General features: G+C 34.3%; 1 protein-coding gene across 3 annotated transcripts; it reads right to left on the bottom strand.

Moving 5' to 3' along the window:
* Positions 1 to 1,891: 1,891 nt before the first annotated feature.
* Positions 1,892 to 23,940, bottom strand: GUF1 (GTP binding elongation factor GUF1). Of its 3 annotated transcripts, XM_024731759.1 has the most exons (17): positions 23,612 to 23,940; positions 21,469 to 21,580; positions 21,172 to 21,320; positions 20,809 to 20,889; positions 19,826 to 19,903; positions 18,114 to 18,197; positions 14,711 to 14,775; positions 13,994 to 14,197; positions 12,375 to 12,514; positions 11,137 to 11,260; positions 10,654 to 10,786; positions 9,691 to 9,834; positions 8,615 to 8,748; positions 5,739 to 5,840; positions 4,753 to 4,872; positions 3,417 to 3,453; positions 1,892 to 2,594 (listed from the first exon to the last, which is right to left on the bottom strand). In XM_024731759.1, the coding sequence occupies exons 1-17, from the start codon at positions 23,774 to 23,776 to the stop codon at positions 2,457 to 2,459; spliced, it is 2,010 nt and encodes a 669-aa protein (XP_024587527.1). In that variant the 5' UTR covers positions 23,777 to 23,940; the 3' UTR covers positions 1,892 to 2,456. The 3 variants fall into 3 exon arrangements, with proteins under 3 accessions (XP_024587527.1, XP_024587528.1, XP_024587529.1); XM_024731760.1 differs by lacking the exons at positions 14,711 to 14,775; positions 21,172 to 21,320; positions 21,469 to 21,580; positions 23,612 to 23,940 and having other exon boundaries at positions 2,405 to 2,594; positions 20,809 to 20,868; XM_024731761.1 differs by lacking the exons at positions 14,711 to 14,775; positions 21,172 to 21,320; positions 21,469 to 21,580; positions 23,612 to 23,940 and having other exon boundaries at positions 2,405 to 2,594; positions 18,114 to 18,193; positions 20,809 to 20,857.
* Between the last annotated feature and the right edge of the window lie 634 nt (positions 23,941 to 24,574).

Raw genomic sequence — 24,574 nt, forward strand, 5'->3', positions numbered from 1 at the left:
AACAATTAACAGTAGCTATGAGCTTGTGTTTACTTTTTATTTGTTGTCATTATGCAATTAGATTTAAATTAAAAGACAATGTCTCTGCCTATAATTCTTAGTTCTGCTCCTTGGGGAGTAAAATATGCTTCCTTTTCTCTGCATATTTTGCTTTTTGTAAGTCCACCTAGTAGAAGCATCACTTACATACCTGCTAATTGCCTATGTGATTGAAATGTATTTACAGTTAAGTTCCTTAAAACATTTAAATAGCAAATTTAAAAATAAATAGGACTGTTAAGATAAAATATGCTGCCTTAATTCTAGATAATGAACTTCTAATAGCCTTAAGTATTAATAAATGGTTTTTGAACAGTAAGTGAAATCAGCATTATCTCCCAGTCCCACACCTGGTAATAAAGTATTGGTTAGTGCAAACTACCTTAGAAGGTCATATAGTTTAGTGAAAAAGCTAAAGATTGGTGCACGGTTCAGCTGTTATTTCTGTGCTTTAAATGTGCTAGCTGAAACAGAGTCTAAACTCTCCATTCCATCACTGCCCTGTAAGTTCGAAGTCCATATACTCAAGGTCCACAGCAAACTGTGTTCCTGCTACTTTAACTCCCTAACTCAGGAGCTAAGCTGCAGTTAAGCAAAAAACTAAGTCTATTGAAGATATTCCCACAAGAGGCAATAAAGCATGGTAGCTAAGAATTGGGGTTTGGAGAAAGAAACCACTGTTTGAATCCCGGCTGTCAAGAGCTGTGATGTTGTTGGACAATACTGATACATCAGTCTGAGCTTCTTCCCCTGTGAAATGGGATGGTAATGGTGCCTGTACCTCCACTGCCATGTAGTTTGAATGAGGGGATTGTCTATAGAGCTCAGCACAGTGGCTGTCACATATTAAACTCAATAAATCGTGGCTATTCTAATACTAATAGTTTGTTATTTTAACGTACACAAAAATCTTAGTAATACAAGGCCCTCTGGGAGATACACAACTCTCAATCATGTTTAGGAGAGTGGCCAGGGGAGAGAACTTAAGAGTATGCTAAAAAACCTGGAAAATACTTTTCATACTACTATTACAAATAAACTTTCCTAAAAAGTCAGAGGTTAAAGGGGAAAAAAAAGTATCCAAACTGTAAGCATACTAATAAGACACAAATACTAAATAGTAGACACACCGTACATACTATGTGCTAGGTACCAACTTCTGACTTTCCCCTGGCAATAACGGTAGACGTCTTGTCTTAGAAATTACATTAAAATGCTTTTCTAGTTTCAAAAATACTGCCATTTTCTAAAATACTGATACTTTGGTCATGAGATCTCATAATTCATCTGTTCTACCAGAGCTAGAAGAAATAGGGAAGACAGTTGATTAATTTATGTAACTAGGACTAAGCCATGGGTTATTTAACCTCCATACACAATTTTAGGTAAATCCCCACTATCTGAATTTATAATTATCTCATAACAACCTTGTATAAAATTTATCACTGATAGTCTTATCCCTAGAAGACATTAACCTCATTCAATTCATTCAAAGTAAAGGACAAAAATCAATGGCTAAATTATTTTATCTTACTGTAATACAGTCTGCCCTCTGGTTTGTTTATTGACTTGAGTAGACATGCTTTGAAAGTAAGACAACCGTTTACTGGCTATGTGACCTTAAGTAAGTTATTTACTCAGTCTCCTCAATTATGAAATCTAGGCAATCATTATTAAACTGTCATTAATAACAGCTGCTGCTAATATCAAACATCTATCACTTTGCACAAATGCATTTTAATTCTCAGAATAAGACAGCCCCTATCATTTTAATTTATATGCATATGTAAACTGTCTAGTTTCAAAGTAACATTTGTAAAAATTTTATGAAAAACCACAGCACATGTCTAGATGCTGTTATTTGAATATTTAATAACAGATTCATATATATCTAAATATATCCATCTAACAAGTTGATATTTAAGGTGATTATGAAAATATTGTATCTTGGGCTTGAAACTAGATAGAATCTTAAGTACAGGGCCTTTTAGTGTGAGTAAAGAATATGCTTGAAAAATTACGATTCACTGAGCACTGACTAGGTGTCATGCAGTCTTCTGAATATTTTAAACATATTTAATCTTCACAGCCTATGGAGGTAAGTAATAGTATAATCCTGATTTTACTAAAGAGTAAACAGACAAAGAGAGGGTAATTTGGCCAAGGTCACTTTGCCTAGTGAGTGGTGGAACAGAAATTTGAAACCAGGCAATATGGCTTCAGAATCTATGCTCTTATCCACCCATGACTCTCTTTCAAAGAAAAGCCAAGAGGTTATTTAAAACTGAAAACCTGGAAAGTAACAAGCAAATTTTATAATTTTCACTCTGTTGTGTTCAACATATTATAAATTACAAAGAAAAAATAAAAGATACACAATTTTTAATTTATGAAAATTCCTTATATTTTCCCACCAATTATTTATCAGATTGTGTTTTCAGAACTTTTATGAAAGCATCTTTTGGAACTTCAACATTGCCAACTTTCCTTAGTTTTTTCTTTCCTTCTGCTTGTCTCTTCAAAAGTTTCATTTTTCGGGTAATATCACCACCATACTGGAAAACATTTTTAAAAACTACAAGTCCAAATCACTCCACAGAAAAATAATCCTACAATTACCTAGAGACATCAATACAATTACAAAAACTTTACAATTATTATCCATGAAGCAGACACCTGCAAAGTGTCTTCCTAAGGGTAACTTCCAAAGTTATCCCCAAGCAGATCCTAATTTTACTGTCTTCTCAAAAGAATAAAGGCTTTATTTATTTATTTGTTTCTGGAAGAAGATGAAGATCCTCAAGGAAACCCAGTACAACATTATGCATGTCAAGGAAAAGTTATCCATCTCCTTACTGATTCAAGCGCTTGAAATTTTAGATTTAGCTGTAGTCTAATACAGAGACTCACATAGGCTTAAATGTGTCAGTCCCTATGCTAAGGATTTAGAAAAAGCAATTATCATTTAATTCTCATAATAATCTTTTTTTTTTTTAATAGACGAAAACAGCAAACTTGGCAAAGTAATGCAGGAGAGATGGATTTCAGTTTCAACTCCCATTGTAAGACATAGTTATTGTCTTCAAAATCTGTCCTTATAAATTAAAACAAACATTATCCTGATCATAACTATTATAAAAATGTTCTTAGATAGTTGCACATAAGGAAAATTTTTTAAATAAGATGGGAAAATGTGATCAAAATGAGTATGCTATTATTAAAGTCAAGCTGAAATTTACCTATTTAAAAAGAAAACGTGGAGATGAGATAAAGGGTATTATAAAAACCAGCAATGGAAACCAATGTATTTATACCCCCTCTGATTCTAAACTTATAAAATAGATATATTACAAAATAGAACACATGTAGATACGTACGCATTTTGCCAAAACATTTTTCCTATAGGCTTTCACACTGTAAACGAGAAAGTTCTGTGTAAGTACATAGCTTATACTATTTAAAAGTACTTATTTTCAAAATCAATCTCCCCTTTAGTAAACATATTAAGATCAGGTCACGCCTATATAACATTGCCATAAGCAAATAATTAGATAGCTTAAATGCTCCTGTATTTATTTTCATGTATTAGGAATAAAATAGAAAATTAATTCAACATGAATATCAACACAAACTTTGTTAATAAAAAAAGGTCAAGGCTTGTGGGCAGTCTTGAAGAGGTCAAATTTAAGCATGGTGTGAGCTTGATTACAACAATTATAAAAGGTCATTTCCAGCTCAACCTAAAAATACTACTACTACTACCACTACCAAAAAAACTAAAATGGTTATTATCTCATTACTAACTCTACTGAATGTGGGTCAAGAGTGACTAGGAATATAAAGAACGATATATTTTATAAAACCCATTTCAGGGAAAATGAAATAATTTTAATACAGTCATTTAAGCAGCAATAAACTATTTCTATAATGTATCTGAGAAATTTGGAGGATCAAAATTTGAAAATAGCTCCACTTTTTTGTATTCCATAAGAAGACATAAAAGTCTTCTTTAAGGTATTCTCTACCTCAGCACATTTATGTTTGAATGATTATTTGCTAACTGTTTTAAATTGCATTTTCCTGGATGTTCCCTTATTATAAATAAACTTCACTCTGCCTAATCTCTGGGCATTTATGAAACACAAAATAACTAAAGCAAAATGGTGTTAGGAAATGAAATTCACTGCAAATACAGACTTACAATTTATCCCAAGACTACTGCAAACCCCTGAAGCCTAACATGATACCAGCATTCCTCTCTCACTTTTACAATTTACAACCTGGCTAGCTCTGAGGAAGTGATATTAAATGCTTCAAGTAAAAATCATAATTTAGTTTTGTCTTTTGGAAGAATTACCTCCAACACCTTTTTAATTCCAGTTCCTATTAGTTTATAATCTACTTAAAGGGATAAAACCATAAAAACTTTATAGAAATTCATTAACCATGAAATTCAGTGGGGTCACTGAATAAAATAAATGGAAATAAAACTCCTCACAGCATATATATTAATAACTAAATAATTATCACCCAAAAGTGTCATATAAGTAATTCAAAGTAACAATCATCACTTTAGTAGAATTAAGAGATTAATGTATCTATAAGTAGGAATAAAGTTTAGGACAATGTTAAGTTTTTTAATATTCTTTCATTTTCTATGTATATCACTGCTAAAACCAACCAGGGTTGGTTGAAAAATGAATTTCAACTCACGTTTCTCTTGCAATGATTTTGCTTCCAAGAGCAGCTTGAATTGCTATCTCAAACAGCTGCCTAGGAAGAGAATCCTTCAGACGTTCACATATGGCTTTGCCAGCAGAGTATGCTTTGTCTCTGAGATAGAAAAAATGCAGTTATTCACATATCCTAAATAAGAATATTTAAAGTAGCTTTCTAGTTAATATGCATAGTCAATGTAAAGGCTCTTAAGGAGATACAAATGGAACTTGTTTAACATAAGCATCACTTAATCTCTGAATCATATATGACCTTTCTGATTGCAAAACTAACAATACAGAAAATCTAGCAAAACATATATTAGAGAATAAAAACCATCCTTGATGGGCTTCCCTCACCCATAGAATACCACTGTAAAACATTCTAGAATGTCTGTTAAACATATATCCATCCTTGTAGTTATTTTTGTGCATACATATTTATATTTAATTGTTTTTTACAGTTTGGATCATAGTGTTTATGATATATTGTACCCTTTTTTACTTAATAGACATTTTTTACATCACTAAGTATTACTCTACAATATAATTTTAATGGCTTAATAGATTTATTATATGGGTGCCCCATAATTTATTTTAACCAATCCACTATTTCTTGAACATACAAGGGATTTCATTTTTCATTATTATAAAAGTTTTAATGAAAATAAAAAACTTTTTGTTCTCAATTCTAAATTTATCATAGTTTAAAAAACATTTACTTTGTCTCATGTGGTAAGGGAAACATTTCTTTCCATGACACTACTATTTTTGGCTATTGTAATTCTGTTCTCCTTTTAACAGTTTGGAAAGAGAAGCATGGAAAAAGAATGGAAGGAAAAACTAGTTCATGGAAATTTAATTACCTTTAATTAAGTTTTCAAAATGTAGCTGTCAAATAAAAATGAGCAACCAATAATTAAATGAAAACATGTCAAAAAGTGGGTACTTTCACATTCTGTGATTAGTTTCTATTCAACTTACTTGTGTACAACAGTTACTAGCTCTTCTACAATATTTCCATTCAGTAGAATATCCATTTTTACAAGTTCCGCAGTCTGGTACCCTGCATCTTCGTAGTCAAAACTAACAAGGAAAAATGTCCAAGTGATAAACATTATATTTCCCAAGATTACATTTTTTTTTCCTTTCAAAATATCTTTTTTCTACCTCCTGCCATATCCTTCCCAAAAGATCTAACTTTCAAACAAAATGTTACATATAAATTTCAGATGAATGGATCTACATGACCACGGTAAGGAACAAACATCCTCATCTTTTTACATTTATGAAATTAGGTACAAAAATCAAGGGGAACATGCTCTACTAAAGGAAGGGGAAAAAACTGTGAAGCCAGGCTAGGAAAATGGATCACTGAAAGAAAATGTCACCTACCCAATGTTCCCTCCTAGCAGCTGGCTGGCTGTAGACAACAGTATGTTCTAGTGGGTCATTCTCAGACTCATGAGTTGGGTTTCTTTTTAGTTTTCTATTACCAGTTAAATAAATACTATGACAGTGCTAAGCAGCCATTAATAAATGAGACTTTGGACTTCATATATGGCTGCTCTTCAGTGTGAACCTTCACAAGGCTTTTTTGAGAATGAAATGAGTTAATACATGTAAAGCACTTGAACAGCCTAGTACATAAAAAGTGTTAAGAACAGAGCCTAGCTGAGCACAATATGCATTTAGTGTCAACTATTTCTATTAACGATATGGTCAAAGCTTAACGTGCTAATCAAAACAGGTTTAACTTACAAAACTGATGTCTTATGAGAAAAAAATTTCAATTATGCTTTCATGTCTTTGCAATTATGGACAAGAACATGTGTATTCCTCCTGCCTTAATTTTATTTTATTTTATTTATTTATTTATTTATTTTTGCGGTACACGGGCCTCTCACCGTTGTGGCGTCTCCCGGTGCGGAGTACAGGCTCCAGACGCGCAGGCTCAGTGGCCATGGCTCACGGGCCTAGCTTCTCCGCGGCATGTGGGATCTTCCCCGACCGGGGCACGAACCCGTGTCCCCTGCATCGGCAGGTGGACTCTCAACCACTGCGCCACCAGGGAAGCCCCTGCCTTAATTTTAAAACAAACCGGTGCCTAGAGTTGCAAATGTTTGGCTTCAAAAGGTTTTCAGCAGGAAGGTCACTAAGTGACACTAATACTCTCTAAAACCTGATTACTGTCTAAACTGTTGCCAAAATCCTTTTTTTTTCAACAAACATCATTAATCATATACTATATAAAGGTACCATGTTAAGTACTATGCAGAATAAGAGGAGATAAGACATAAACTTAGTCCCTAGACTTTCCACCTTGTTTACAGCTTTATAATTTTCTATGCTCCAAAATCTTAGAATTTCAATTTTTTAGAATGCGAAAAATTATCCACATGCATTTTTGAACGTAAGAATTACCTAAATTTTGGAAGCTGGAATTATTTTTACATAGTTCAAAATAAACCATGTTCTCTCACTTAATGTGAAATATATTTAATTTTCCAAGCTAAAAGATTTTTAAGACCACTTAACTCAGAAAGTGGTACCCAAATGCAAACTAGAATTCACAGACTTTTGTTAAAAATGTTATAAACACTTAGTAACCATTCTTTTAATTATAGTAGTTGTTTAACAACTTGCTGCCTCAATTCAGTTTATTTTAAATTACATTGCTACTTATTTGCTCAAGCTCTTGTCTGAAAGAAGACATAGGAAAAAAATTCGGTGACGTATTAGAAAAAATAAATTCTCAATACAAATAAAGAAGATTCCTTTGTATCAAGAGTTATGCTGACTCTCTTCACTGAAAAGCTCATTTCACAAAGTAAACTTCCAGGTCACTGTAGCATGTTCTTCAGAACACTGGGATCTTTCTTTGAATGTTAATTTTAAGTATGAAAGTACATTCATGCATGTTTTACAGATGTGAACATTCACTTTTCCATCAACTTCCCCATTATATTTTACATTTCCTTTATATCCTAGTATATGCTATCCAGTAATGTAGGATTTTAGGACACTAAGGGCACCTAGAGTTATTTGCCTTAACAAAAAATACTCCCACAATGCTATACTCTTTCTTCAGTTTTACCAGGCTGTTCCTCCATGTACTTTTATGGGATAAGATAATGGTTTTCATGATGCAGACCACTTATTCCTGAGAAGACCAAGTTATTGAAGTGCTCACAAATACAGGGGCACACCTAGCATTTTTTACAGACTAAATACGTACTTCTATTTTCCAAATGTACACAGATGCTCCTAGGATTACATAACATACAAATATATTTTAAAAGTGTCACTGAGGTCACAGTAGCTTTTTCAAATTATTATAATTTTTAATCGAAATACAGGAGTACAACTCCTCTCACGAACAGGGCACTAAAATTTTTGCCATTAAGAGAGAAGTAATAGGGGCTTCCCTGGTGGCGCAGTGGTTGAGAGTCTGCCTGCCGATGCAGGGGACACGGGTTCGTGCCCTGGTCTGGGAAGATCCCACACGCCACGGAGCGGCTGGGCCCGTGAGCCATGGCCACTGCACCTGCGCGTCTGGAGCCTGTGCTCCACAACAGGAGAGGCCACAACAGTGAGAGGCCCGTGTACCGCAAAAAAAAAAAAAAAAGAAAGGAGTAATAATAGTTTGATGAATCAAAGAAATTCATTCTTCCATTAAGCAAATTACAAGTACTCTGTAACACCTATAAGGTTGCTCCAAGCTTTTCTAACCCTACAGTGTGATTCTCAACCATCTTCAAGATCACTGCGATTAAATAAGTGGAGTATTAGTACACACTTGCTGGTCAATGTTTCATAAAAAATTGTCTAAGTATCAGAGTTTCCCATTAAATTTTTACCTAGCATATCCAGAAGACAGAGATTTCAAAGAATCATAAAAATCCACCACAATTTCATTCAAAGGGAAGAGATATTTAAGCATTATTCTATTTTGATCAATATACATCATATTCTTCTGAACTGCTCTTCGAGCCTGAAAAGGGAATAAAAAATGTATTGAATGATAACCTATTCAAATAATGGTTTATTTAATGAATATAGAAAGATGTCAATTATCAACTTTAAAGAATGGGCAAAACCAAGGTATATTTTTTTAATGATCTAGTAAAAACATCTGACCAATATTTATAATATAGGAAGAACCATTTTGTATCTCAATTACAATATATTTGCTACCAAAGCTTTTAATCCTTTGTCTTTATCAAACTACTTTGTCTTTTTTAATTATACAGTATTTCATTTAACAATAAATCAAATTAGCTACAGATAAAGTCGAAGTTCTAATTTCTTATTTTACAAATAAAAGAAATTTAGGCCCAGAGAAATTAAGCGACTAAAGTTAAGTTTTTTTGTGACAAGACAATTAAAATTCAAGTCCACTAGTCATTTGAGAGTTCTTTTCAATATGTGTCAGAATATTTCAAATACGTACTTTTTAAGGACTATGATTATATCAAATTTGTGGATTAAATCATTTATTACAATGTGGCAAATACTAAAGCAAACTGAGGAATACCTTCCAAACAAAGGTCTCTAAAGTATTATAACTATCTTTCAAATGATACTCAATTTCAAATACTCAGAAAGGCGAAAGGAAATTATACTTTTATCTACTCAAGTTAAAAGGGCATCAAATTCCTTTTCTTTAGGCTAAAATATCAATTCAATAAACTAACACAGATGATCAAAAATTCTGGCTCTATTTTCTTATTTAAAAATCAAAATACTGTAATTATATATATGTATATCTTCATGTATAAATAGGTAGAATATATAAAGATATAGATCTTTATGAAAATTTCTTTTGTTAAATTCAATGTGCACTGCCAAGAGAAACAATTCAAAACCTAAGCTGGGTACCACTGTTTGAGAAGACTAAAGTTTACTTTTGTATCCAACAGTATTACATTTATACCTGGCAAAGCATCATTATTTTTCCGGTATATTCATCTGGTGTGATAATGGTGCCCAAAACAATCGGCTCCAAATATTCTGTTACTTTTGACTTATCAGGGAATTGTGCAGGATTGATGATTGTAATTTCCTTTTCTCTGTATTCCTAAAAATAAGAAAAATCACCAATAGTTAAAAAGAAATCTTAATAATTACAATGTTTTAAAATTTGTTATTTATAATATATATTAGAATTTACTGTTACTGAATGTGTTGGAATAAACACAAAAGAATTCTTAAAGGTTAGAATATTATCTTAACACACTTTAGATTAAAAACTCTCCAACTGTAATCTTTAACATTAATAACCATCATTAATATATTCTGGTTATTGACATTTACTAAAACACATTGTGTACACCACTTAGTAAAATATGATGGAAGAATACATTTTAATCTTCCCCTTATAAGGCACTGTAAGTAGTTTCCCAAGTTAATTTTGTTGGAAAATATTTACAGATGCCAGTTAATATTTGTTTAAAATGAACAGATTGCCACTTAGACTGAATACAATATTGTCTCTACTGTTAACTTGAAATCTAAAATTTCCTACAACCACGTAGGACAGAATGCTTTACTTTTCATAAGATGAATTACTTAGGACCGAAATTATACTCTTAATCTTTGTGCTGAATTTAGAACAGTATTTTCAGAACTAACTCTACTTTTTACCCTTAGTAACAGACTAGTATTGATAATGTGGACGTTTCATCAGGTTAAGAAAAATACTGCATAAATTAGTTCTCAAGTAACTTCTCCACCATAAGGTAATTCAACTTTTATTACTATTAATCAAGAAATATTTAGTTTTAATAGCTATTCAGCTACTGGGGTACTAAAATATTTCTCTTGTATTCTGCACACACACACACACACACACATACATTTATTGAGTTTTCCTTTGTATGCTGACTCACAGCAATACCTTTATCAACTTTGCTGATGAAAGAACAGCTTTATATGGAACAGTAGGTGTTGTCAAAATAACAGAAGCATTATATTCTTGCTCAAGTCGCTGGTTGAAAACTTCCATATGCAAAAGTCCAAGAAATCCTAACCTGGGGGAGAAAAAGCCAAACTCCAAAATGTTTATGTCCCACGGGCTGTATTTTCTTTGATGAATATACTGCTACTTTGTGGGAGAGGAGTGGAATCAAAAGAGTCATTCAATCTATCACATCATAATTAAATGCTAACATAAATTCATTAAATAAGATAAAATCTTCCATTGGTAAAATAGCTTTAAAACTTACCCACAGAATATGAATCCACAGTGAGAAATAGGCAGACATTGTTTAGTTCATTTTACACTAATATGAACTTATCTTCAGAAATGTTAAAGAGCAATACACCATTTAAACTTTACTTTTCAATAAAAATGGAACACTACAACATAACTGAATCTTACCTCCAGCCAGCACCTAGGGCAAGGCTACTATCCCGATGAACTGTCACACTGGAATCATTTAGAGTCAGTTTTTCTATAGCACTCTTCAGGTTATTATATTCAGATTGGTCTATAGGGTACATTCCTGGGGACACAATGATTTCTAATTATCACATGTGAAACGCTGCCTAGAAAAGCTAATATGCACTGCTGCCAAGTTCAAAATTAATCGCTTAGCTTTTAAATTACTTTCTGTCTTTCACTGACCAAAATACTGGTTTGCTAAGAAAACTATAAATACTAAGTTAAATCGGCTTCAAAGTATTTTGCGAGTTTCATAAACTTTGAATTTACCACTAGATTCACACTCAAAGTGATGTTTTTGCTTTTGCAAAAAATACAGAGAAAACAAAAAAGAACCATGGGAATTAAGCCTATCAGGAAAATACATTGTGTTTATTTTAAGAAACAAAAGTGCAAGACATCCACAACCACAAATGAAATTCCATTAGCAGATAAAAAGCAGAGGTAGAAATGAAAACAAGAACTACTGATTCATCAGATTCTCTTTCACCTCAAACCCAAGTCCTCACCTCTTAAGTTCTTCAAAACCCAGATGACTGACTTTGTCTTAACAGGGGCAGGGAGACTTAAACAACATTTATAATTCCCAATGAGAAATACAAAAGGGAGAAAACAAGGAATGGATACCCAGTACAGAGTAACCAGATGACCTTCAATCAGGTCTTCCTTTTTCAAATGTATGTAATATGATGCAGAAATAAGAGGTTCTGAAGTTATGCATACATGAGGTGACACTCTTCTCTGCCATGCCTACACTAGTATAATACAGTATTAAGGAAAGGCCAGCTAAGGGGAAGGCAGTCAGTAAATGTCCACTGATAATTAGTAATAAAAACATCCTAATTAGGAAAGTATTTCAAACACAATGACCTACTCTCTAGTGAAACAAGAAGGAAGTTCATATTACTCTTCCAATATATCAGAGGGCTTGTTTAAAAGGTTAATTTTTAAGAAGTCCTAAAAAAATTTAGGAAATTATCTCCCACATAAAGTTTCACCATACATATGCAATTAACTGCTATGTAAACAGCACACCCACAAAAAAAAATTAAGAAAAACAGAGTAACTGTTATTTTAACAGGAATTAGCTGATCTTTAAAATGAGTATTTCTAATCATTTTTATTTCAATTTAGAGTAAACTGGCCCTTATCCTTTGAATATGTGCGCTCCTCACCTGCAAATACCATTGGCTTCGCTGATTTAAACCCAGGCAAGGGTTCCACTGGTTGTTTATGTAAATATAATGTATCTCCTATTTGTGCTTCAGTGACATCTTTCATCCCAGCAATCAGATAGCCCACCTGTCCTGCATATCTAAATAAAATTATTATATGGAAATATTTACTGTTTTCATGTTTCATGTACACACTCACGATTAGCTCTACTCTTCTAGGAAATGATCACACTTTCCAAACAAAACCTCATCAAACTGAAACTAAGTGCTACATATCAATTCTCAACTCTAAGAATCGTCAGCAAAAGAACATCCCATGCCTTACAATCCATTACCAAGGACCTCTGCAATACAATAAGCCTAGGGACCTTCCTAATGACTCTGCCCACCTCTGCACATTAAACAACAGTGAAACTGATAAATGCAGAAACATAAAACGCTCCTTGTAATATTTGTTTTATTAGTGAATTATATTACAAATGTCCTTTAAAAAAGAAAAGAACAATTTTAACCAAGCAAAAAAATGTGAACTCTCAACAAATCTGATTATCTGTTTGATGTGCCTCTTGCAGGAAGAGTAAATCCAAGATTTCAGAGTTGTAGCTTTTTTTTTTTTTTTTTTAAAGCAAACTTCCTAAATGATAATTTCCATTTAGGATGAGGTACAAAAATCTTTACTAAAGATGCAGTAATTGTCAATATATATGCGACACAATATAGACAGACTTTGCATAGCACAGGGAATTATAGCCATTATCTTGCAATAACTCTTAATGTATAATCTATAAAAATACTGAACCATAATGCTGTACGCCTGAAACTAATATAATACTGTAAATCAACTATACTTAAATAAGAATATAGACAGATTTTAGAAATATTTGAGAAAATTACAATAGACTTTATGACTTTCAATTACCTAAAAAAATGACAAAATAGTGCAGTTTTAGACATACAACATTAAACTATCAATTGTGACCTATATAGTCACCCGGTTCATATCCTGAATTTGACAAATGATGAAACAAAGACCTTAGAAAACTATGTGCCCAAGGTAATCTATCTTAGTGTCTAGGGTACTGATGGAATAGGCACTCAATAAATATTTGTTTTATAAGTGAACTCAGAACTTAGTTTTATAATGTACACTACCTTGCTAACCTCAAACGCCATACATTCTTGTTAATCAAAGTTTTACCATGAATTCCACACTAAAGAAAACAATTATCGAATTTTCCTTCACTATTTTATGTTGAAAAATCTAATTACAAAAAAATTAAATGTCAAAAATTGATACCCAGTATGGATATGGATATGGATGAGAGAATTATCTCTTTCACTATCTCATCAAGTACATCAATGTTGGACCCAGTCTGGAACCAGAATATAAAATTAGTTGTGGCTAGTCAAAAGGAATAAAAAAATACATCAAATCCCTACTGTCCCTCACACATGAGATTCTTTTTCAAAGAGGATTCACTATGGAGCTGCATTCAATAATCAGGTTTTGTTTTTTTTCTAAGTTACCAAATTGGGATCATTCTAAGCGCACCAAGTTAAGAAAGGCTGTGACAGAAACACATACAAGTGTCTTTTAATTACTAATGCAGATTACTTACAGTTTGTGAGTTGGCTGCTCATTAGGATTCAGAACTCCTACTTCGTTAACTTCATATGTCTTTTGAGTATGCGCAGATACAATTTTATCTCCTTTGGAAACCACTCCATCAAATAATGCTACATTGGCAATCACACCCCTATACTGGTCAAAGGTGGAGTCAAATACCAAAGCTCTCAAGGGATTTTTGCGATGCACTTTAGGACTATTAAAAATAAGTAAAGAACAAACACTAATAAATTAAATTTAAATAATAAATAAATTAAAATCTTAATATAATGCCTTTTTAACTCAAATATTATGCTTAATTTATTCTAGTACAGTTGATTAACTGACAGCTAAAATAAAAGGACCTTTCTATAAGGTATAATGCCTATATTAGTTTTAATTTGACCTCAAGTTTTAAATATATTTTAAATGACTGTTTTTAAATTACTTATGAAACTGATTAAATATATTTGTTCAGGATTAAGAAAAAACAATAATTACCAATGTATTCAAGTCTATTGCAATAATTGTTAAGAGATCCCTATCATCCTTTTTTCTTTTATTTTTCTATACTGTATTTGCCTTCTATATGTTACTAAAAATAAATTAAAAATTTATTCTCACTGACTGCAAAGAGTACATTTGCCATAGCTACTAAGCTAAAATAGCAGATCAAACTGATGGACCTTGTACTGTTAAACAAATAGTATAAAAAGGGCAAAATACATACGGGGGTATTCTTTTGATGACTGCCTGAAGAACACTTTCAACATTCGTTCCAAGTTTAGCAGAAATCTAAAAATATGTATGTGAAACAAACACTGAAAAAGTTAAGACTTCACTTTTCTATCCTTGTGACTGAGCTTTATAATTAGAAGGGAAAAAGAACTCTAAAAGTTATCAATTTGCTTGAAGAACTTGGTAAAAGGAAGCACAAAGCATATAACATATCAACAACTGCCCTTCCATTACAGTTAGGTGATTCTCTGGTATTAAATTACAAAAGCATTCTGATTATGGTATTGAAAGAACAGCGGACTAAGAGTTCAAAAAAATCTGGGTTATAATCATCACTCCACATGTAATAAATGACTTCAGACAATACACATTTCTTTAAGCTTCAAATTCTTCATCTGATAAATGAACTGATTTTTCATATTTTACCTAAACCTCAAGGATGCTGTGTGAATAAGCAACATTTGTGGATATCAAACAGGTAACTATAGGGCATATTATTACTATTGTACTCACACTGAAAATACAGGTCAAAAGACTCAAAACACATGTGCATTTGACTCACCTTTGTCATTACCAGTAATTGAACTTATCTCTGAAATCTTTATTTCAAACCCAATTCCATGAATACTTCCTCTTACCCTTTAAAGTCCCTCTAGATCAGAGTTTCTCAACTCGACACTAAGGACATTTTGGGCTGTTCTATGAACTGTAAGATGCTTAACAGTATCCATGGATTCTCATCTACCCACAAGATGCCAGTAGCAACCATCTCCCAGTGTGACAACAAAAAAGGACTTCAGACATTGCCAAATGTTTCCTAGGGGCAAAACTACCCCCTAATGAGAACCACTGCTTTAGACTCTAGTACATTCTTTGCAACAATCCTTTAAGATCACAACCTCTAATCCACTGAATAGGCTACTTTTTTTTTTTCATTATCCATTCACCCCCTGCCTCTTTTCCCAGCTGAGACTCCAAGGGTCAACTGTTTGTAATCACTCTGTTTAACTACTTTTTATTCTCTATCCTAAGCAGTTGGTAAAACCTCAACTGTGACTGCATCCAACTATGTGCCTTTTCTATGCCTATAATCAGAGCAGCTTAACATTGCTGGAGAAAAGTCAAGTAACTGGTCTGGTTGGTTTCTGTAAGTTCATGACCACAGATCTCAATGTGCAGTTAACATTTCCTGGTAGTCCCAGGACACATCCCTTACTAAATTCACATTGTTGCTCATTAAGACAATTCACACCACCTTCCTTTTCAATCTACACATTTTCCCTATGGCCAATTCACTCTCAGATACGGTTGCCTCTTACTTCATTTAAGGAAACAGAAAACATCAAAAACTCCTTTACCCAAACATACAAATCCATCTGCACCTGTATACACAACCTCTTTGCCTTCTCTCTTGTTACAATCTATAGTCTCACCTCTCTGAAAACTCAATCCTTGCATCCTCCTCTTCTGAATCCTACTCTCTAATCCTTCTAAAATTCTTACTCAAAACCCCCTACAAATTGATAATAATGTAGTGTAGTCTGGCTTCTAGGACCTCTTTTTCTACCTACACTTCCTCCCTAGGAAACGGCATCCATTTCTGTGGCCTCAGTACTACATACATGCTAGAGACTCTTAAATATCTTCGACTCAGCCCTCTCCACAAATGCCAGAATTGTAGATTTATGCAATATCTCTACTTGGATGTCTAATAGAAATTTCAAACCCACTATGTCCAAAACAGAGCTTTTCATTTTCCCACTATGTCTGTTCCTCCCCGAGTCCTCTCCATATTAACAAATAACAGTATTCAACCAGTTGCTCAAATCCAAACCCTCCATGATTCTTTATTTCACTTCCTTACACATAACACACCAGCAAAATCTACTGTATCCACAAAATACACATCAAATTTGCCCACTTCTTCAACATCAGCAGCACATACTTAGCCACCACCATTTTGCAGCTGGGCTACTACTACAAGCTGGTTTCCCCTTATCTCCTCTTACCCTTTTTTAATCCATTCTCTATAAGGCAACCTGAATGATCAGCTTATTTTCCTCTCTTGCTTTAAAATTCTTTCATTATCTTAAAAATTTTAAACCCTTTAGCACAGCAAGAGTCCCAGAATGACTTGATTCCCACCTAACCTACAAAGCCGTTTCATCCAACTTGCCTTCTTTCTGTTCCTTATACATGCCAAACCTTGCCAAACATGCCAAGCCTTTACACTTGCTCCTTCCTCTTCCAGAAATGCATTTCTCCCAACTCTTCATTTCAAGTCTCAGTTCATCAGAGAATTCCCTAAGTTACTCTGCATCACAGCTCCTCTCTGAGAAAAAGACTTTTTTCATTGTTAAGTATGGTAATTCCACCTGGAACAATACACTCCATTAATGTATTTCCTTGATAACATATGTCTCATTCAATAATTACTATACTTACTTCTCTTTTTACTTATTCAATGAGTGCCTCCCCAAGCAGAATATAAACATGAGACAGAGGTCTTGCCTGTACTATTCACTGCTATTGTCCCTAGCTGGCACACACCAAATTAAGTATATGAATGAATTTTGTAAATATTTATTAAAATCTGAACAGCTAATTATACTTCAATATAACATAATCCAAGTCATGATACCATAATTTCAGAACTGCCTTACAATGAGGTCCCTCTTCATAATAAAAACCATTAAATTCTACGTATATATCCAAGAAAAAAAATTATTGCTTTTTCTAGTTATTACCAAGTTTATATAATCATCCAATGTGTTAAAATTAAAAAAACAAACCAAAAAAACCCACTTCATCAGCTGAAACTTGCTTTTTCAAAACTCAGACAAGATTGAAAGTGGAAGCTAAACATTATATTACTGCACTGACAGACTTACTACACAAGCATGTAGCACAGCACAGTTCAGTGATGGCTATTTAACACCTAAAGCACCATTTAAAAGGTAAATTTAAAAATTCAAATTTAAAATAGTATCAACTCTGATATAAATAAAATCTATTTCCAAGAATGATATGTACATATGCCTTGAAATTAGTCTGACCCTGCTCTTCAAAGAGAATATTTCCATAGAGGCAAAATGGCATACAAGAAATAATACTATAAAGAGGTTCAGGAGGCCTACATTTTAGTCCTGGCACATTAGCTAACTAGGTCTATAACCTTAAGAAAGTGATAGAATCTTTGACTCTTAGTCTTTTCAACTGTATCATAAGAGTAATTTCTATCTGTCCTAACCATATAATAGGGATTTTTGGCAAAGATCAAATGAAATATCAGTAAAAAGAACTTTGTAGAAATGTAAGATAATAATATACTTAGGCCAATTACCTGAGATTTTTGAAAGTAAAACCAAGTCTTCTAAAAAAAAAGAGTATTTTACCTTAATACATTCATCACTTGGAATATCAAACACCTTTTCAATTTGTTTTTCAACCCTTTCAGGATCAGCATTCTTCAGATCTATCTTAAAAAGAAAAATTCATTATGTCTTAATATAATTAAATTAAAATGTGTTATTTATTAGTGGTATTTGGAGATAGATAAAAGCATACCTGCTTTTAAACTAACTGACCCCTTTATGATTTTATTTTCAAAAGTATTAAAATAAGAATAATCTAGAAAAAGGCAATATAATTTTAACAAGCATGGCCACTGAAAATAGGCAGACAGCAGAGCAAGCATGAAACTGAGGCAGTTAGCTATTCAAGGCAGAAGAGTTCAATAACACCATGTAAACCGATTTTATAAGTTAGATATAACTTATAAAAACAAACTGTCTCACCTATAAGCAACCTTGCTTCTTTTAAACCTAACTTCAATATCAGAAAATAAAACTGAATGCCATGCAGATTTTTAATTGACTCTTAATTTATTAATTTTAAAATATAAAAGTAAGCCTTATCAACAGTGCTCAATTTAGCACTTAACTGTTAAGTGTCCTGTGTTACACTGTTTCATCCTAGTTCATAAGGTCCTTTTCTTTTCCTTTATATGGTTTAGTCCAACACTATTGTGCCTGCCCTGCCCTTTACTACAGAAACAGCCCCCCATCACTCCATGTAAGTCAGGGAGACCATCTTCTCAACTACATGCCAGGGTATAGGAGTTTGAGTTGCAATTTTATCATATGCAATTCAAAGAAATAAATCCCACCAATATACAACTGACCCTTGAATAACAAGAGTTTCAACCACACAGGTCCACTTGTGTGCAGATTTTTTTTCAATAAATATGTAAAAATACACTTGTAGAACATCATGTGCAAGACTTGTATTGAGTGGATAGCCTATCCCTAGCAAAGGCATAAGATGAGTGATATTTAACATAAAATTAATAATGTGTTGGTTTTCTTACTGTTTTATAACTTTGCTTTCAAAGAATTACATTACCATACAGTATGCCTCTCATAACTGGAGAAACTGCATATCAGCCTATAATTATATATAAGCATATTTTTTAAATGTAGCAATGTTTCCAATACTGTTATGAATGTGACTGTAATACTGTATGCCATAAAAACTTTATAAGGATTCATTCATTAGTGTATTTGCTAGGTTTCCATGAAGCAATCACATACAGTATCACACCATAAAGCAATCATATTTCTGCTTCATTATCAATGTGTGAATCATTATACCTGCAAATGAATATAAAGTTCTTTTTCACAGTATGTTTTAATTTTTTGATGTCTGGTGTCAGTAATACATAACATCTACGGTGTTTTGTATCACCTAAGACAATATTGATGTAAGTACTGAGAGATGATTCACCTTATAAACAGATGACATAAACTTAGGGTATTGATAAATAGAGTACTGTAAATATATTTTCTCCTCCTTATGATTTTCTTAGCATTTTATTTTCTTTAGCTTACTTTATTGTAAGAATATAGTATACAATACATATAACTACATATAACATACAAAGTATGCATTAAGAGACTGTTTAAGCTACTGGTAAGGCTTCGGCCAACAGCAGGCCATTAGTAGTTAAGTTTGTGGGGAGTCAAAAGTTACACGCAGATTTTTGACTTTTCCTTTATATAGTTTACAAAGTAGAATAATAAATAGCACTGTTGTGCTAACAAATTACCTTGTTTATGACTGGAATTACCGATAGCTGTGCTTCAAAAGCAAGAAAGAAGTTTGCTACAGTTTGGGCTTGAATACCCTGGAAATAACAAGACACAAGGCACTAAGATGATCATTCCACCATTTACGGCAAAAGTTGTAATTCAAGACCATTCCACACATCCTCATCAAAAGCAAAGGTACAAGGCAAACTATGGTATCTATACTTCCATGCATCTGGATCATTCCCTGTGAAAATGTCTTTCAGCTCAGGAAATGTTTTTTAGAGGGCACTGTATTAGGCTTTGGAGACAAAGCAGTAAAACACAGATCCTTAAAGACCTCTAAGCCTCCCAAAGGACTCTTGTGACACATTTTGTAAAGCCCAGTATATGTATGTAAGGTAGAGACTGACTCTCCCTGACAGGCTCAGGGAAGATTTAACACAACAACAAAAAAATCTTTGGGTTTTGAATGAAGAGTCTGTGAGAAACTGAAACATATCAAAAGCTTACTTTAAATACTATATCATAGCTCTTATATTCTCATCTCAATATGTTATTATAGTTATATTTATACCAGAGAACTTGGTAATGTTATTGACATGTTTCTTTAAACCTAACACTTACCAAATTATTACCTTAAAAACACCCCAAATGACCTCAAAAATAAAGATTTATTTTCAAGTCCTGCTAAAAAATTGAAACCTCAGATTAAGAACTGCTTAAAATTGAGGTTTTTTTGGTAGGATGTATATATAACATGACATACTTCAAAAATCTCTTGAACAATTCCTCTTAACATTTTTAAAAGAATGAACTAGTCAACTTCACAGACAACTTTAGTGTAATAAAACTTCAAATTAACAGGACCAAAACATAACTTTAAGTAATAAAATAAATCTTATTTTCTTCAAACACAAAAATTCTATTTCCCAAAGCATTTTAAGGAAAACCCTGGAACAACCAAGTAGCATATCACATCATATAAAATTAAAGTACCTACCTCATTTGCATCCACCACAAGTAAAACACCCTGGCAAGCTGAGAGTGACCTGGATACTTCATAACTAAAATCAACATGGCCCTGAGAAACAAAAAATATTAATCCCTCTAAGTGTTGGAGTTTAAATGTTTCTTAGGGAGGGGCACTATGGTAAATCTATTGACTCCACTGGATAAAAAGTTAATAGGTTTCTTTTTTAGCCTGTGCTTGTGAAACAACTGACACGAACATAAGAACACTGAGAAAACAAAAAGCAAAGTGAGGTGTTTAATGTTCAGTTCAAAACCTGAAAAAAGGATTTGTTTGCAGTATTAATACAAGGCTGACTTTAACAATAGAGAAAAAAATTGATATTAAATTTACCGGTGTATCGATGAGATTTAAAAGGTACTGCTTTCCTTCATAATCATAGAAGAGAGACGCTGTCTGTGCTTTAACAGTGATTCCTCTTTCTCGTTCCACTTGCAATTTATCAAGAACTTGTTTATTATTTTTTGTTTTATCAATTGCCCCTATAAATACAAATGTTTATTGATATTTCTGAGCTTTTAAAAAGAGACAATACTGCATATACAATTAAAACCAAACTTTTAAAAAGCATGGTAAAATTATCAATTATTCATTGCCATTAATTAGGTATAGAATAGAAAATGAAAATACCTGTTAGTTCCAGGAGCCTGTCTGCTAAAGTACTTTTGCCATGATCCACATGTGCAATGATACTGAAATTTCTAGTGTTTTCAACAGGGAATCTAGACATATCAATTTTTTCCTAGAAAGGGGAGAGACATATTACATTTATGAGTATAAATTATGCACAATATGAAACAAGTATACTAAATTAAAGAATTTTCTTTTAGTCTTCTTAGAACAATTTCATTTATAGCATTTATATTGTTTATATTATTCCTCTGACAGTAAAGAGGCATATGGCTAAAGTCGTATTACAAGAAATGGATTACAACAGGACCATCAAAAACATTGGTTTCATTGTCAAAGGTGACCATAGAGCTAAATAAAAGTCTCATAATATTTCCATCACTCGAGGGCCAATGAGGAACTGAATGTACTTTCATGAATGGAGAACACAAGATACGTAGAACTCCTCTACAGCCTTAGAGCAGCGGTCCCCAACCTTTTTCGCACCAGGGACCGGTTTCATGGAAGACAATTGTTCCATGGAAGGGGGGGCAGGGGGAGGTTCAGGCAGCCATGCGAGTGATGAGGAGCGATGCGGGGCGGCAGATGAAGCTTCCCCCCTGCTGGACCTCACCTCCTGCTGTGCGGCCCGGTTCCTAACAGGCCTCAGACCAATGCTACCACTGCCTTGGAGCACCTGGTCTAACAAAATCTCTTGAAACAAAAAAGCTACAGAGAAGCTGAAAGAATAAAAGGAAAAGTTTTCGCCCCCATCACATATTTAATCAACAGTCTACTTAAAAATCTGCGCTCCTAGTAGAGCCTTCAGAAGTTTAATTTAGATGATTTTGTTATTTGACAACTTCTTTGGAGAGAGAGAAGGAAAAAATATGACCACATCAGGAAAAAAAGCCTCTTTTTTTATCATTTTAATTCTTAAAATATTTTGAAAAGTTAACTTCTGATTTTTAGTTGCATACACCTTTACTGTTTTACTGAGACTCACTGCAAATTGCTAAAAACTGGTATTTAAGCAGATATGTCAGTTTTTTGTACTCAAAACATTTCATTTTTCCAATCAAATTTTTATCTCCTAACCAGCAAAAAAAAAGTGAAATTACAATGAAATACACAACTCTCATGAGCTGAAGTTTCCTTTTTTTTGTAAGTGCTCCAATACAAGGCGCACAATAAGAGTGCAACTACATCTGAAAGGAATTCTGCAAAAAAACTAAACCTGATTTGTTTGCCCCGTGGATTTCCCCCCCACCATTCAATTCAAAAGATATACAGCCCTGCACCATTTTTAATATCTGGGAATTGCAACATAAATCCATTTTACATTCCACAGGCATTTTAGAAAAGGGTAAAACCGAATAACTATAGTCTTTTTTATCCGCAGTTACTCATAACTTGCATTCAGTTACTTTACTGCCTAAACTGTTATCTCTTCACAGTTATCAGACAGTATAGTTTTTAAGAGTCGCTGGAGCCCCACCTCCTCCAACCACAGGAATAGTTAGAACTGCACAAGCCTGCTCCGGCTGAGGCTAAACGAAATAATAAAACAAACAGAAGCTAAGGCATACCCAGCACTCCTTACAGTCTACGTACTGGGCTAAAAGGTCTGTGCCTTACACAGCCATTCGGAGTTTTATGAGCATCTCATTCAACAACCGAAGAAACCGTCACAGAAAGGTCAGGTAACTTGCCCAAGTCCCATGGCTAAAAAGTTGCACGAAAATGGAACGAGCAGCTTCCCCAGTAGGCTTTTAAAATTAAATACATGCTGAGACCAGCACCTCGCATAAACAATAAAAGAGTTCTGATATCACCAATGAGGAAAGTTAGAGCGTGACTTGCCCAAGGTCACACTGGTGAGCAATGGAGTCAGAAACCCGCGCGGAGCCCGCACCCTTCCCAGAAGCGCAGCCTGCGTTCACAGGTAGTCCTAGGAAGGCCGACACATTCCCAAATTACTTATAAGTAATTTAATATGGATGTTGGTGTATAATTTTTATCTTCATAAAATGGGGGAAGGCATTAGGATTAGAAGTGTTTAAACTGAAAAAGTATCCAAACACAGCAAGTACAACCGTAGCAAAATAAGCCCCCCCGCCCCAAGTTTTAAAACTTGGCTGACGAGAAACTCAGAGGCGGTCACCTTGCGGTCCGCGGAGCTGTAGCTCCTGTCCGGAGTCTTGGACTCGGCTGCAGCTCCCCGGGTCGGCGCGGGGCGAGGCCCGGGCAGCCCCCGACGCGCCGCTCGGGTGGCCCAAGCCGCCAGCGCGCTTCTGCGCCAGCAGCCCTGACCTGCAAGCGTCCACATCCCCCCGCGCAACAGAATCGTCAGGAGAGGGTCCCGAGACGCGACGGCGTCATCACCCCCGGCTCCGTTTCCTCCAAGACGCCCCCGCTACGAGCTGAAAGACAGGATTCAAACACGCTTTCGGAAGCAGAGAGGAAGACTTAAGCTGTGAACCACAGCCCAACTAGCGGCCCCGGCAGAACGCCCAAGACGCTCGGCGACTCGCTGACGTCCGGACGTCGCATGACGTCTTGACGTCAGCGTGCCTCCGCGCGGAGCTCTAAGGAAGTCACGTGAGGGAAGCTCTCGCGGGCTGTGTTAGCAGTGCTCTTAGCGAAACCTTGGGGGTTAACCTACCAAGTGGTAAAGTACGAGAGTAACTTTTAAAATCTGGAAGCTGAGGTGTATTCTCCATGTTATCTGCGGTATCGCTAGTATTGAAGTGCATCCGAATGGAAACGGGCAGTAAAATTTATTGCAATAATGTATCCTAGGAAAGTTTGGGCCAGGAGTGAAGGAGGAAAAAAATTACATCCTGAAAGCCCTCAGTCTCTATCACCTTCGGGTTACCACTTCAACAGTGTTTTACCTTGTGGGGCAGGCAGAGCTCTAAGGTGGAGGATAATGATAAGAGATAATGAGACCTGTATACCACATCTAGTGTCTGTCTCCCACTATCTCCCGTGGGCTTTTATGCAATATCCAGGGTCTGGTACAGAAGAAAAGCAGCAGCTGTGTTGAGTTCACCATTGTACTGTTTCTAGTTTTTTCTTGGGACTACTGTAAAACAATACTTGATACATCACTAATTGCTACTGT

Source organism: Neophocaena asiaeorientalis, unplaced genomic scaffold (assembly GCF_003031525.2).
Source record: "Neophocaena asiaeorientalis asiaeorientalis breed wild unplaced genomic scaffold, Neophocaena_asiaeorientalis_V1.1 scaffold39, whole genome shotgun sequence".
NCBI lineage: Eukaryota > Metazoa > Chordata > Mammalia > Artiodactyla > Phocoenidae > Neophocaena > Neophocaena asiaeorientalis.